The 13,428-nt window shown below is 40.8% G+C and overlaps 1 protein-coding gene across 5 annotated transcripts in view; it reads left to right on the top strand.

The window, feature by feature from the left end:
* The window catches only part of RNF32 (ring finger protein 32), a 61,286-nt gene that overhangs the window by 24,195 nt on the left and 23,663 nt on the right, over positions 1-13,428 (top strand). The window contains exon 8 of one of the 5 annotated variants that reach the window (XM_072776837.1): positions 12,766-12,792. The exons of the other annotated variants lie outside the window; for them this stretch is intronic. Coding sequence (XP_072632938.1) covers positions 12,766-12,777 — 12 coding nt within the window. The 3' untranslated portion in view covers positions 12,778-12,792. Of the gene's footprint in view, positions 1-12,765; positions 12,793-13,428 lie in introns of those variants that run through there. 5 annotated transcript variants of the gene reach the window in all.

Here is a 13,428-nt window from a genome sequence, read left to right as displayed (position 1 = left end):
ATTTAAAATCAATAAAATCATTTGAAAAATTATTAGAACTATTAGAAGATGTTCAAACTGCAGATAAATATGCAATGATTGTTTCCTATAGAGCAACAAGAGTGAGATACAAAGTGCAATGGAAAGGATCCCTTTCATAATAGTTAACACCTAAAAATAAGCTTAATGAGGAATGTACAAGTACTGATCAGGAAAAAAAATATTTTCTGGGGTGACATTAGCAACATGGCCAAATGAAATGTTCCTCATTCATACCCACCACCACCCCTTTGGCTACAACAGTCTGCCATCCAACCATAGATCAGAGTGCTTCGGTGGGAACTGTGGAATCCAGCACCATATGGCAAGGGACCCAGAAGGAGTCTCACCCACCCACGTGTCCAGTAATAGGGATACACACCTTGGTTCCTGTGGACCCTGAAGGGGCCTACGAACCTGCTCTAGCGCATCTTAGCCACAGTCTGTGAGCCCCTGGAGAGCGCTGCCTCAGACAATTACCCACATACAAGAGAGCCTTTATGAATCCAGGTTTCCAAATGAAAAGATCCATAACACCCATGGGTATGCTTTGGATAGGGTTAGAGGAGGAGTTACACTTTACCCATGTCACCCCTCCCCCAAGGCAGCACAGCTCAGGACCAAGAGAGATCTTCTTAGCTGTGATTCTCCTTCAGGGGAACATAAAGCATGTGAGTGAGCACCCAGATTTTTCAGCTTTTTCTGACACTGCCAGAGATATTCGTCCAAAGTACTGAGTTGTGAGCTGCATGACTGTGGGTGGGAAGAGGCTGGAAGAGTAGCAGATAGGACTCCCAGAGGGCATGAAAGACACAAGGATCCTACTAGCTGTGTTGCAGCCTCCATCAAGAAGCCCCACTGGGGTACCTCACCTGAAGATCCCCCACACAGCCCCGAGTGCTACATATGCCCCACCCACACCCTGTGGCTGGCTCTCCATGCACACTCCTGAGGGTAAGAGCAAGCGCTGGCAGACAGCTAGTAAGCACATACAGAAAGCCAGCCTGACTCCATGGGCCAGGGAGAGACCACAGACTTGAGTTTTAGCATCTACCCTTGGGAAAGCTAAAGGGAGGCCAACAGTCCCTGGCGTGGAGTGATGCAGAATCCAGAGATGGCATACGAGCATAAGAGGGAGCAAGACATGGAGCAGGTGTATCCCCAGAAGATCTGACAAAGCCTCAGAATCCATAGCTGGGCTGACAGAGGTACTTCTCTCCTGACACCAGTTAATCAAAACACAGAAGGCGACTGCTATTGGTTTGACAACAGCAACGCAGGACTGGAAGAAACATGAAAATCAGGGAGATTCTCAGCAACCTTCTAGTAACCAACCCCAAAGATGTGGAGAGCTACAACTTACCTGGTAAAGAACTCACAACAGGTGTTTGAAGGAAGCTCCGTGAGGTGCAAGAAAACACAAAAAGGAGCATTTGATAGAATGAGGAAAACAATACATGAACAAAAGGACAAGCTCAGCAGAGAGAAATAATGACAGAGAACCAAGTAAGTCCTGGAACTGAAGAACAGAGAAGAAAGCATCACCATCAAAATGGATCAAGGAGAAGGAAGAATCTGTGAATTAGAAGAAAGGAATTTTGAAATTATCCAGTTGGAGGAAAACAAAAAAGAATGAAAAAGCATATGTGACCTATGAGATACCATCCAAGGGAACAAGAGGGCAGAGAGCTTATCAAAATAAATAATGGCTGAGAACTTCCCAAATCAGTGAGAGATTTGGATAGCTAAGTTTAGGAAGCTCAGAGTCAACAAACAAACTCAATTAAAAAAATCACACATACAAAAAAAATGAAATCTTCCCCAAAATACATTACAATAAAATTCAGTAACCAAAGAATCTTAAAAGCAGCAAGAGAAAAAAAAATTCCACACTCACAGGGGACCACTCCTAAGCCTACAGGCCAATGGAGAGTGGGACAAAATATTCAGAGTGCTGAAAGGAAAAACTTCCAACCAACAACACTCTCTCTGGCAAACGTGTGCTTCAGAAACGAAGGACAAATAAAGATGCTCCCAGACAAACAAAACCGAGGGATGTCACCACCTCTAGGCCTGCCTTACAAGAAGTGCAAAATGGTCTTCCTCAAGCTGAGATGAAAGGATGCTAGTTAGTAACATGGAAATACGTGACTGTATACAACACACTAGTAAAAGTAAGAATATAGGCAAATTCAGATTCCTCTACTACTGTAATGTGTTGAAGTGGTAAATTCTTAACTCTGTGTGTAGCTTAAAGGACAAAAATATTAAAAATACCTAGAGCTACAATTTGTTAATTAATGTACAGTATAAAAAGATAAACTGTGGGGTGCCTGGGTGGCTCAGTCAGTTGGGTGTCCAGCTCTTGATTTCAGCTCAAGTCTTGATCCTCAGGGTCTTGGAATCCAGCCCCAAGTCAGGCTCTGCAATCAGTGGGGAGTCTGCTTGAGATGCTCTCCCTCTTCCCCTCCCTCTCATGCTCACACTTGAGCTCTTGCATCTCTTTCTCTCTCTCCCTCTCTCTGTAATAAATCTTTAAAAAAATGATAAACCATAACATCAATAACATAAAACAGGCAGTAAAGGGTAGTTTTTGTATGTGACTGAAGTTAAGTAGTTCAGTATAAAATAGATTGTTATATCTATACAGAGTTTTACATAAGCCTGCGGTAACCCCAAAGGAAGCCTACACAAAATAGAAAGAGAAGGGGATCAGAGCACATCTCTGTGGAAGGTCATCAATCACAAGGAAAAGCAGCAAGAGAGGAAGAAAAGAACACGGGAACCACAAAAAGAGCCATAAAAGAATGAATTCACTTCTCCAATCAAAAGGTGTAAAATGGCTAGATGGATTAAGAAAACAAGACCCAACTATATGCAGCCTGCAAGACTCCTTTCAGCTTCAGGACACACACAAGCTCAGATGAAGGGGCAAAAAGATATTCCATGAAATTGGGAACCAAAAGAGAACAGAGATGCCTATACTTCTAATCTGACAAAATAGACTTTAACTCAAAAGTTGTAACAAGAAACAAAAAAAGTTCTTTATATAATGATAAAGGGGTCAGTTAAAAAGGATATAACAAAAATTAACTCAAAATGAATTAAAGAAATATTTAAGATCTGAAACCACAAAACATCTAGAAGAAAACAGGGAAAAAGTCTCCTTGACATGGTTTTGGCAATGATTCTTTGGATATAACACCCAAAGCACAAGCAACAAAAGGCAACAAAAGCAAAAGCAAAAGCAAAACTAGGGGCACCTGGCTGGCTTGGTCAGTGGAGCATGTGACTCTTGATCTTAGGGTTGTGAGTTCAAGCCCCACATTGGGTGTAGAGATGACTTAAAATATTTTTAAAATATTTTAAGTTTAAAATATTATAAAAATAAATAAATGGGACTATGTAAAACTAAAAACCCTCTGCACACAGCAAGAAAAAAAATCAACAAAGTGAAAAGGCAATGTACCAAATGGGAGAAAATAGTTGCATCATGTATCTGATAAGGGGTTAATTAATTTCCAAAACATATAAGGAACTCATATAACTTACAAAAAATATATGATTTTAAAAATGGGCAAAACCCAAAAGCATAAGATACGTAGAAATAAACCTAACTAAAGAGGTAAAGGATCTATACCCTAAAAACTATAGAACACTTCTGAAAGAAATTGAGGAAGACACAAAGATATGGAAAAATATTCCAAGCTCATGGATTGGAAGAATTAATATTGTGAAAATGTCAATGTTACCCAGGGCAATTTACACGTTTAATGCAATCAGAGAGTTGGAACAAATTATTTTAAGATTTATGTGAAATCAGAAAAGACCCTGAATAGCCAGGGGAATTTTAAAAAAGAAAACCATAGCTGGGGGCATCACAATGCCAGATTTCAGGTTGTACTACAAAGCTGTGGTCATCAAGACAGTGTGGTACTGGCACAAAAACAGACACATAGAATAATGGAACAGGATAGAAAATCCAGAAGTGGATCCTCAACTTTAGGGTCAACTAATATTCGACAAAGGAGGAAAGACTATCCACTGGAAGAAAGCCTCTCTTCAATAAATGGTGCTGGGAAAATTGGACATCCACATGCAGAAGAATGAAACTAGACCACTCTCTTACACCATACACAAAGATAAACTCAAAATGGATGAAAGATCTAAATGTGAGACAAGAGTCCATCAAAATCCTAGAGGAGAACACAGGCAACACCCTTTTTGAACTCGGCCACAGTAACTTCTTGCAAGATACATCCACGAAGGCAAAAGAAACAAAAGCAAAAATGAACTACTGGGACTTCATCAAGATAAGAAGCTTTTGCACAGCAAAGGATACAGTCAACAAAACTAAAAAACAACCTACAGCATGGGAGAAGATATTTGCAAATGACGTATCAGATAAAGGGCTAGTTTCCAAGATCTGTAAAGAACTTATTAAACTCAACAGCAAAGAAACAAATAATCCAATAATGAAATGGGCAAAAGACATGATCAGAAATCTCACAGAGGAAGACATAGACATGGCCAACATGCACATGAGAAAATGCTCTGCATCACTTGCCATCAGGGAAATACAAATCAAAACCACAATGAGATACCACCTCACACCAGTGAGAATGGGGAAAATTAACAAGGCAGGAAACCACAAATGTCGGAGAGGATGTGGAGAAAGGGGAACCCTCTTGCACTGTTGGTGGGAATGTGAACTGGTGCAGCCACTCTGGAAAACTGTGTGGAGGTTCCTCAAAGAGTTAAAAATAGACCTGCCCTACGACCCAGCAATTGTACTGTTGGGGATTTACCCCAAAGATACAGATGCAATGACACACCGGGACACCTGCACCCCGATGTTTCTAGCAGCAATGTCCACAATAGCCAAACTGTGGAAGGAGCTTGGTGTCCATCGAAGGATGAATGGATAAAGAAGATGTGGTCTATGTATACAATGGAATATTACTCAGCCATTAGAAATGACAAATACCCACCATTTGGTTCAACGTGGATGGAACTGGAGGGTATTATGCTGAGTGAAATAAGTCAATCGGAGGACAAAAATTATATGGTCTCATTCATTTGGGGAATATAAAAAATAGTGAAAGGGAATAAAGGGGAAAGGAGAAAAAATAAGTGGGAAATATCAGAAAGGGGGACAGAACATGAAGACTCCTAACTCTGGGAAACGAACTAGGTGTGGTGGAAGGGGAGGAGGGCGGGGGGTGGGGGTGACTGGGTGGTGGGCACTGAGGTGGGCACTTGACAGGATGAGCACTGGGTGTTATTCTGTATGTTGACAAATTGAACACCAATAAAAAATAAATTTATTTAAATAATAAAAAAATAATAATAAATGGGCAAAGGAGCTGAACAGACATGTTTCCAAAGAAGACATCCAGATGGCCAACAGACACATGAAAAGGTGCTTGACATCACTGATCATCAGGGAAATGCAAATCAAAACCACAGTGAGCACCTTACCCCTGTAAGAATGGCTGCCATCCTCAGGTCATGATCCTGGGGTCTTGGGATAAGTCCCACATCCTGCTTCTCCCTCTACCTTGTGTCTCTGCCTCTCTCTGTGTCCCTCATGATAAATAAATAAAAGACTTTAAAGAAATTTTAAAAAGAATGGCTGCCATCAAAAAGACAAGAAATAACAAGTGTCAGTGAAGATGTGGAGAAAAGGGAGCCCTTGGGCACTGATGGCAGGAATGTAAATTGGTATGACCCCTATATAAAATAGGATGGAGGGTCCTTAAATAGTTAAAAATAGAAATACAATGTCATCCAGCAATCTCACACTTCTGAAGGAACTGAAATCAGTATCTGGAAGAGACACCTGCACCCCGGTGTTCACTGCAGCATTATTCTCAACAAGCCAAGACATAGAACAACCTTAGTGTCCAGGGATGGATAAATGGACAAAGAAAATGTAATGTGTATCCATATAGTGGAATATTACTCAGCCATGAAAAAGAAGGAAATCTTCCCATTTGCAACAACGTGGACAGACCTTGAATAAAAAAAAAAAAAATACAATATTACATACTCAAAAGTGGCTAAGAGGATAAATCTTAAATGATCTCACCAAAAAAAGAAATGGTAATTATGTGAGATGATGCAAGTATTAACTAACCCTATCATGGTAATCATTTTGCAAGATATAAATGTATCAAATCATCAGGTTGTATGCCTTTAACTCACACAATGTTATATGCCAATTCTATCTCAACAAAGTTGGAAAAAATAATTATAATCTTAATTTTTTTCCTCTCAGTCTGCAGTAAGGAGACATTTCAGATCAGTGAAAAAAAATAGTAACTGGGAAAATCCACTAAATGGGAAATTGAGGCATTCATGTCAAGGAGGGGGTACATTACTTCATACTTATCCCAAAAAATGTTCCACAGTGGGTTAGCCATTTAAATACTTTAAAAAAAAAAGATTTTATTTATTTATTCATGAGATTGAGAGAGGCAGAGACACAGGCAGAGGGAGAAGCAGGCTCCTTCCAGGGAGCCCCATGCAGGACTAGATCCCGGGTCTCCAGGATCACGCCCTGGGCCAAAGGCAGGCACTAAACCACTAAGCCACCCAGGGATCTTCCATTTAAATACGTTTTAATTGAATAAACAGGCTTAATAGAACACAATATAGCCCGCTCTGTTAGGGAGGGGGGCACAGTGAGCACAATAGATGTCACAACCTAGCAGATGTCTGTGGGGTCAGAGAGCTCCGACTGTGGGCACCCAGCTCTGTGCAGCTGCTTAGACGCAGTGGTTTGCATGGTTGCTCTAGTGGCACTCCCACTCTCTAAAGCCTGGTCCGCAGAAGAAACACTGTAGGAATACACCAGGTGTCATTGGTGGCAAGCAAAATAATCGTCTTTATTTGAACTTTTAGTAACCATAGAGTATTTGCTTATACATATATTACAGTTTAGGGGTTCTGGCTATTGTGCTTTTTTTAAAGGATATAATCACATGAGTAGAATAAGTATTCTGCAGTTTGGAAGCAGAGCAGCCTAATAACAAATAAATGTTGACACACAAAGCAACTGCGTGCCCTGCATACGTGGAGAGAGCAGTCATCACCTAGAACTGCCCTCACAGAAGGCTACCTTTTGTCTTAGTTTAATGGTAAACAATATTTTATAAAAATATTTAAATAGCATTTTTCAGGGCACCTGGGTGGCTCAGTCATTTGGTGTCTGACATTTGGTTTCAGCTCAGGTCATGATCTTGGGGTCACGGGACTGAGCCCCACACTAGGCTCTGCGCTAAGTGTGGAGGCTGCTTGGGGTTCTTACCCTCTGCTCCTCCCCCACCCTACTCTCTCGCACACACTCACTCGCTTGCTCTCTATAGAATAAATAAATAAATCTTTTTTAAACATATATTTAAATAGCATTTTTCAATGATAGAAACAATTATTCTCATCAAGAAACAAACTTGTTTTAGGTTTTAAAAGTTTGAACTAATTGTTTTCCTTTAAATACCTATAAAAATATTTTGTTTAACATAAGCTTGTCAGTAACATGAAGCTTGAAAATCAAGAAAGCACAAACTAAATATTTGAAATAAAAATACAACTCTTGGTCTGGGTTTCTCACTACATCCTGCTGGTGTTTCAGAACTGAACGTGTGCACTCAAGTCCAGCTTCGGGAGCAGCAGTGTGTGTAGCTTTCCTAGTAATCCACCATTTAAAAAAAACAAATTCCAAAGCCAGAATGAACAATGACTTTATCAAGGCTCCTCTGGGTGGGAGTCTAGCTTTGTAACATAGTCATTGGCATTCCAGAAATGCCGGGTTTTCCTACTCAAGTTTGTCTTTCGGCTCTGCCTTTTGACGCCTATGCCTTTTCATGTGCCTGTTCACCCACCACCTTCCCCACCACCTAAATGTGCATGAACTGTAGATCAGTCAGCTGTTAGAGATCTAGCATTTGCATTTTGGAAATTAGAAAGTTTACAAAGCAAAATGTGCAGTAACAATATGTTACCTTCAGGGGAAAAGTCTGTAATTAATAGGAAAGAAAGGCAAAAGAAGGATAATAGTATGACATTCTTAGGCACAATAAATTAGGAGATGCTTATTTTGTTTAGAGCTTCAAGATCTCCCCAAGATGGACATGTTTTTAATACTGTAGATGAGATTAGCTCAAGTCGTTGTGTTTTTATAAATTGACCTCTCTTACTTGTAACAGAACTCCGGCCTGTCTTGTCCTTCCTCCGTTACGGGGGATTAATGAAGTCTCTTTGTAGTCTCCATGCATCTGTTGGATGTTAACTAATTAATAAAATACAGAGGTCATCTTTCTGCAAACAGTAATGCTTCAATACACTGAGAATTTCTTTTTGCTTTAAAATATCATTGGCACATTCCTAACAAACTGAACCAGAACAAAGTGATGCGGTGTCATCATGTGGGTTCTTTCAAATAGATTGCAGTCGTGTGTAAAGAAGCGAACAGATCAAATGTTGGATTTTGTCCCTCAGAGTGTCAGCAGCGTGTTTGTTTGAGCAGGCACTGGAGCTGTCGGGGATGGCACAGCGGTCCTGGGGCACTCGGATCAGAGCTGCCTGCAAAGGTCAGGAAAGCTGCTGTGCTCATACCTGTCACCAGTGTGTACAGAAAACCCAAGTGTTGCCCAGAATGCAGTGGTTGGTCCTTGACTGTCTTTGATCCTTATCTAGAAAGTCTGCTAGCATATGTCATATAATTGAGGTATGGTCTTTTATTGCCGCAATTAAAACTTTTCAAATGCATTATATTATCTCCACCCACGCTAAAAGTCCTGACCATTGTTTAAAAAGTAAGGTTAGTGATTTGTCAGATGCCGTGGTTGACTTTAGGGGCTGCCCGCTCCCACACCCTCCTCGTGAGATTTCTCTTACTTTTTTCATTTACATCTCACCAAACAGCATAATGGTCTTAAAGTTTGTTTAGTCCTTTGACTTCCTTTATCACATAGAGATGGCAAACATTCTGTTGCTAACTTGAAGTGGCTCCAAGCAGCAAGACTGGGAGGATATTAAACCAGTAAAAGCTTATCAACTGATTCATTGATATGCTGTAAATTCCAGGCTTTTCATTTTGCTTTTGAGGGTGGTCATAAGTCAACACATTAGTAAGCAATTTGCTGACATCCAGACGGATCACTTAGTGAGGCCTCCCAGGCAGACAAAGTTCACCTGGGTACTTTTGTTAGTATATATTTTTTTTAATGTTTAGCCAGTATGTTACTTGTAAATGACCAGTAATTGCTTTACATATCAATAACCTAAACTCTTATCAAATATCTGAAATTCAAGACTTAAAAGGAAAAACATATGAAGATATTCATTCTTCTTAAAATTGAATATTTTACACATTTTGTTTCTGTAGAATTAATATTAACTATTGGTTTAAAAACTAGAACTGTCTTTTTTTTGGGGGGGGGGGGCAGTTCTTGCCCTGTCAATTACTAAGGGTATCAGACCCAAATAACAGTAGGGAAATAAAGCAAGAAGGATACTGAACACATAAGAACTTGAGATTTCAGAAATAGTTAATAATAGCTATATTTAGGACATGGCTTTGAATGGGCCACTATAGGTGATCGATAAGTATATGTTGATTTAACTTTATAAACATCACCCTTGCTAACTTTTGAATATGGGAAGCAACAAGAATAAGGTCACACCAGGTCACTGTTAGAAATCTGCTATGAATATATACTGAAGGATTTTTGTGTAAGTAGTAACAAGCTAATGTGAGTGTTATGATTAAAAGCTAAACGCCAATGCCTTGTTGAATCTTGATAGCTGGAAAAAACTTCAAAATCATTCCTCATACTCATTGTTCCTTTTTTTAATCCCAAAAAGATTATTGTACTGCACTCCTTTAGAATATATACTTTGGGGCATATATGTGTCCTCATTTCTAATCTACTGCAAACTTAAAATCAAGATTTTTTTTAAACGAATGCTAAGGACCTTAGCATGAATCAGGTGCTTCTCTGAATCTAAGGAACTCATTCGAGGAGATAAGAAATACACACAGGAAAAAGATAACAGCATCCAGCCAATGCTAAGTGCGGAGTGAAGGGGCCAAAGTGTGCTGTGAGAGCTGAAAGTGCAAGCTCATCTGATAGGAGCCCACGCACACGGGGCACACATGCAGGCAAGAACAATGCAAACAGGAAAATAGGACAGTTATTCACGGGATTCCGTAAATGACTGGCCGGCTGGGAAATTCCTATAGGAAAGGAGTGGGAGGAAAGGTTGGCGCCAAGCCCCAAGGGATCACAGCCTCCAGACAGACCCAGGATGGGGATTTCGGGATCAAATAAGAGGTGGTGAAGGCAGTGCTCCAAAAAGGCAACTCGGGCATCAGAGGAGAGCACCACCCCACCCCTCCCTGCTCCCCCTGTGACTCTGAGCCCTCCACTCAGCCCTCCTTGTTCCCACCTGGCCTTCCTGCGAGCTAGGGGCCCTGTTGTTGCTCAGCCATTCCCACACTATTGTACTGACCCCATTAATCATTCACCAGGCAAACACTGAATGGCAACGTTATTTAGCTGAGATTGGATAAACTATGCTTTAAAAGTTCTTAACCGGGATCTCTGGGAGGCTCAGCAGTTTAGCACCTACCTGCCTTTGGCCCAGGGTGTGATCCTGGAGTCCTGGTATCAAATCCCGCATCGGGCTCCCTGCATGGAGCCTGCTTCTCCTCTGCCTATGTCTCAGCCTCTCTCTCTGTGTCTCTCATGAATAAATAAATAAATAAACAAACAAACAAATAAATAAATAAATAATTTTTAAAAAGTCCTTAACCATCATTACATATAAAAGGAATTGTTATTTTTCTCATTTATGAAATGCTTCTAATTGCAACTAAGGAAGAAAGGAGGATTTGTTAACAAGTGTGAAAATGACATTATGTTTGCTAGGCAGGCTGAGTAGATACAAAAATATACATTAAACTATTCCAAAGGCTTCCGGTGACTGACGCCTGCAAAGCCTACAGTCCTGTGCTTTGCAAAACTTGTCTAGCCTCCTAATCCCTAGGACCACCTCCTTGGGGTCGGGGGTCCTGTCTGTTGCACCTGCCTTCCTGTGGGGGAGACAACAAATAACACCTGTTGATAAGAATGTAAATTTCAAAAAGTAGTGAGAGTCATAAAAGGGATGGGGAGCAAAGTAGGGAGCAAGAGGTGGGGGGGGGGGGGCGACGGGTGGAGAGGTATAGAAACCAAACTGGAGGGGCTTCACAGACAGGGTGAGGGGCTCCAGTGGCCTGTACCAGGGGCCAATCGAGAGAGCACAGGTGCAGGGGTGGCAAGTAGCTGCGTGCACCCTTGTTGAGGTGAGAGTAGCAGGAGCTCTACCTGGACACTCAGCAAAGGGCTGAGCTGAGAAAGAATCCGGGAACACTGCCCAGTGAACACTGGGACCCTTGTTCAAAACCAAAACTTTCTTCTCTGGCCATTCTTAGTCTGCCTGCCTCTCTCTCCCTGCCCTGGTGGTTTTTATCTGCTCTTTAACGTTGTTCCAAGCAAAGAAAAAATTTTAAATTATTAGCATAAATTTTATGCTGTACAATGCCTATTTTAAGTGTCACTTAAAAGCATTTAGTTCATATGTAGAATCTCCAAAATTACACAGTTTGCATCTCCTGCCTCATGCATGCATATTTAACTCTTACACGAAGAGATAAAAGCCTAAACAAAACTTAAGTCTGAGCCCTCGGCTCACAGCAGGGAAGGGACTCTGGGTTTCCTCGTGCTCCCCTTTCCTTCTGAGCCACCATCTGCGATGGAAGTGGCTGCAGGGAAGTGGCACGCTGAGGAAAGTACACGAAGGGATCTATCCAGGAACTAGAATTCAGGAGAGAGAGGGAGCATGGGCACAGAGAGGGCAGCTTAAGGCAAGAAGACTACAGATTTTTCATATGGGAAAGGGTGTATACACAGACTTACACACCCCAAGGATAAAAGGCCCTAATATGAATTAAAAAGAAGAAGAATGCATGTTTAGTGAAGCTGCGGACTTCTTGGAAATAACAGCAGAAATGTGATGAGCACTGGTGTTATACACAACTGATGAATTACTAAATTCTATGTCTGAAACTAATGATGAACTGTATGTTGGCTAACTGAATTTAAATTTTGAAAAAAGGAAGTAACAGCAGAAGCCAGAAGACCTCACATCTCAGTGTCACGGATGAGGCAGTAACAGCCAACCTGGAATTGTACGTGTACCAAATGAAAATTCCAGTTGGGAACAGAGGCAAGGGGTGCATAGCTGGCTCAGTCAGAGGAGCGTGTGACTCCTGATCTTAGGGTTGTGAGTTCAAGGACCATGCTGGGCATAAACACTACTTTAAAAAAAAAAAAAAAAAGGCAAAAGAAAGACAATTTCAGAGAAAAATGAGGACAGTGTCACTAAAATGCCTTTGCTAAAAGAAATTCTGAAAGATGCTTTTCATGAAGAAAGAAAATGATCCCATATTCCAAGATGCAAGAATGGGTGAAGTGCAAAGAACTGGCAAAATGTGGCTACAGGGAATAGGCACTGACTCTGTAAAGCAAGACTACTAATGTCATATAGGACTCAAGAGAGGATGAGAGCTCCTGAACACATGACAGTGCCATCCCTCAGGAGAATATCCACTTCAAGGGCTCCAAGATCCTTGCTTATGTGAGAGGAGGGAAATTCTGATTGACTTTCGACTTTAATAATTCCAATATGCATTTCTAGGGTAACCACTAAAAGAAGTAAAATGGAATTTCAAATCAGGAGAAAGAATAATAGAGATAGAAATTTCCACCGTAGAAAAGAGCAGAGATAAAAACAAACGGATGGCAGGACAAGTAGAAAACAGAACGGGATGCACGCAGAGCAATCTCGCAGACTGGACTGAACATGCCAGTGGCAACAAGCCCAGTTGCAGGTAACTCTTATGTATGAAAAGAAGAATGAAATGTGTATGATATACGCACAGACATACCACACGCACACATACACATGCGGAAAACTCGACACAGAAAAAGACGGGTACTGACATCACACAAAACAAGTATAAAGCAAAGGCACTAGGGATGAGGACACACAGAACAGTGACTGCATCATACATGCTCTTTCAAACCACAAATATATCAAACATATCACTTATAAAAAGTGACCATGAACATTCCCGTCACAGTGTAAAGAATTAAAATGTGTAGAGCATGGTCTCTGATCACAGAGCTAGAAATTTAAAATAATTTTTAAGTATCTTAGAAATATCTCACACATAAATTCAGAAACAGTTCTAAATAACTGGTTGGTAAAGAAAACATTAAAATGGAAACTAGAAAGTATTTTGAACAGAATTAGCAGCAAAATACATAGCAAAACTTGTGGAATATGACTAAAGCAATA

Source organism: Canis lupus, chromosome 15, assembly GCF_048164855.1.
Source record: "Canis lupus baileyi chromosome 15, mCanLup2.hap1, whole genome shotgun sequence".
Classification (NCBI taxonomy): Eukaryota; Metazoa; Chordata; class Mammalia; order Carnivora; family Canidae; genus Canis; species Canis lupus.
This window is presented reverse-complemented; position numbering and strand designations above follow the sequence as displayed.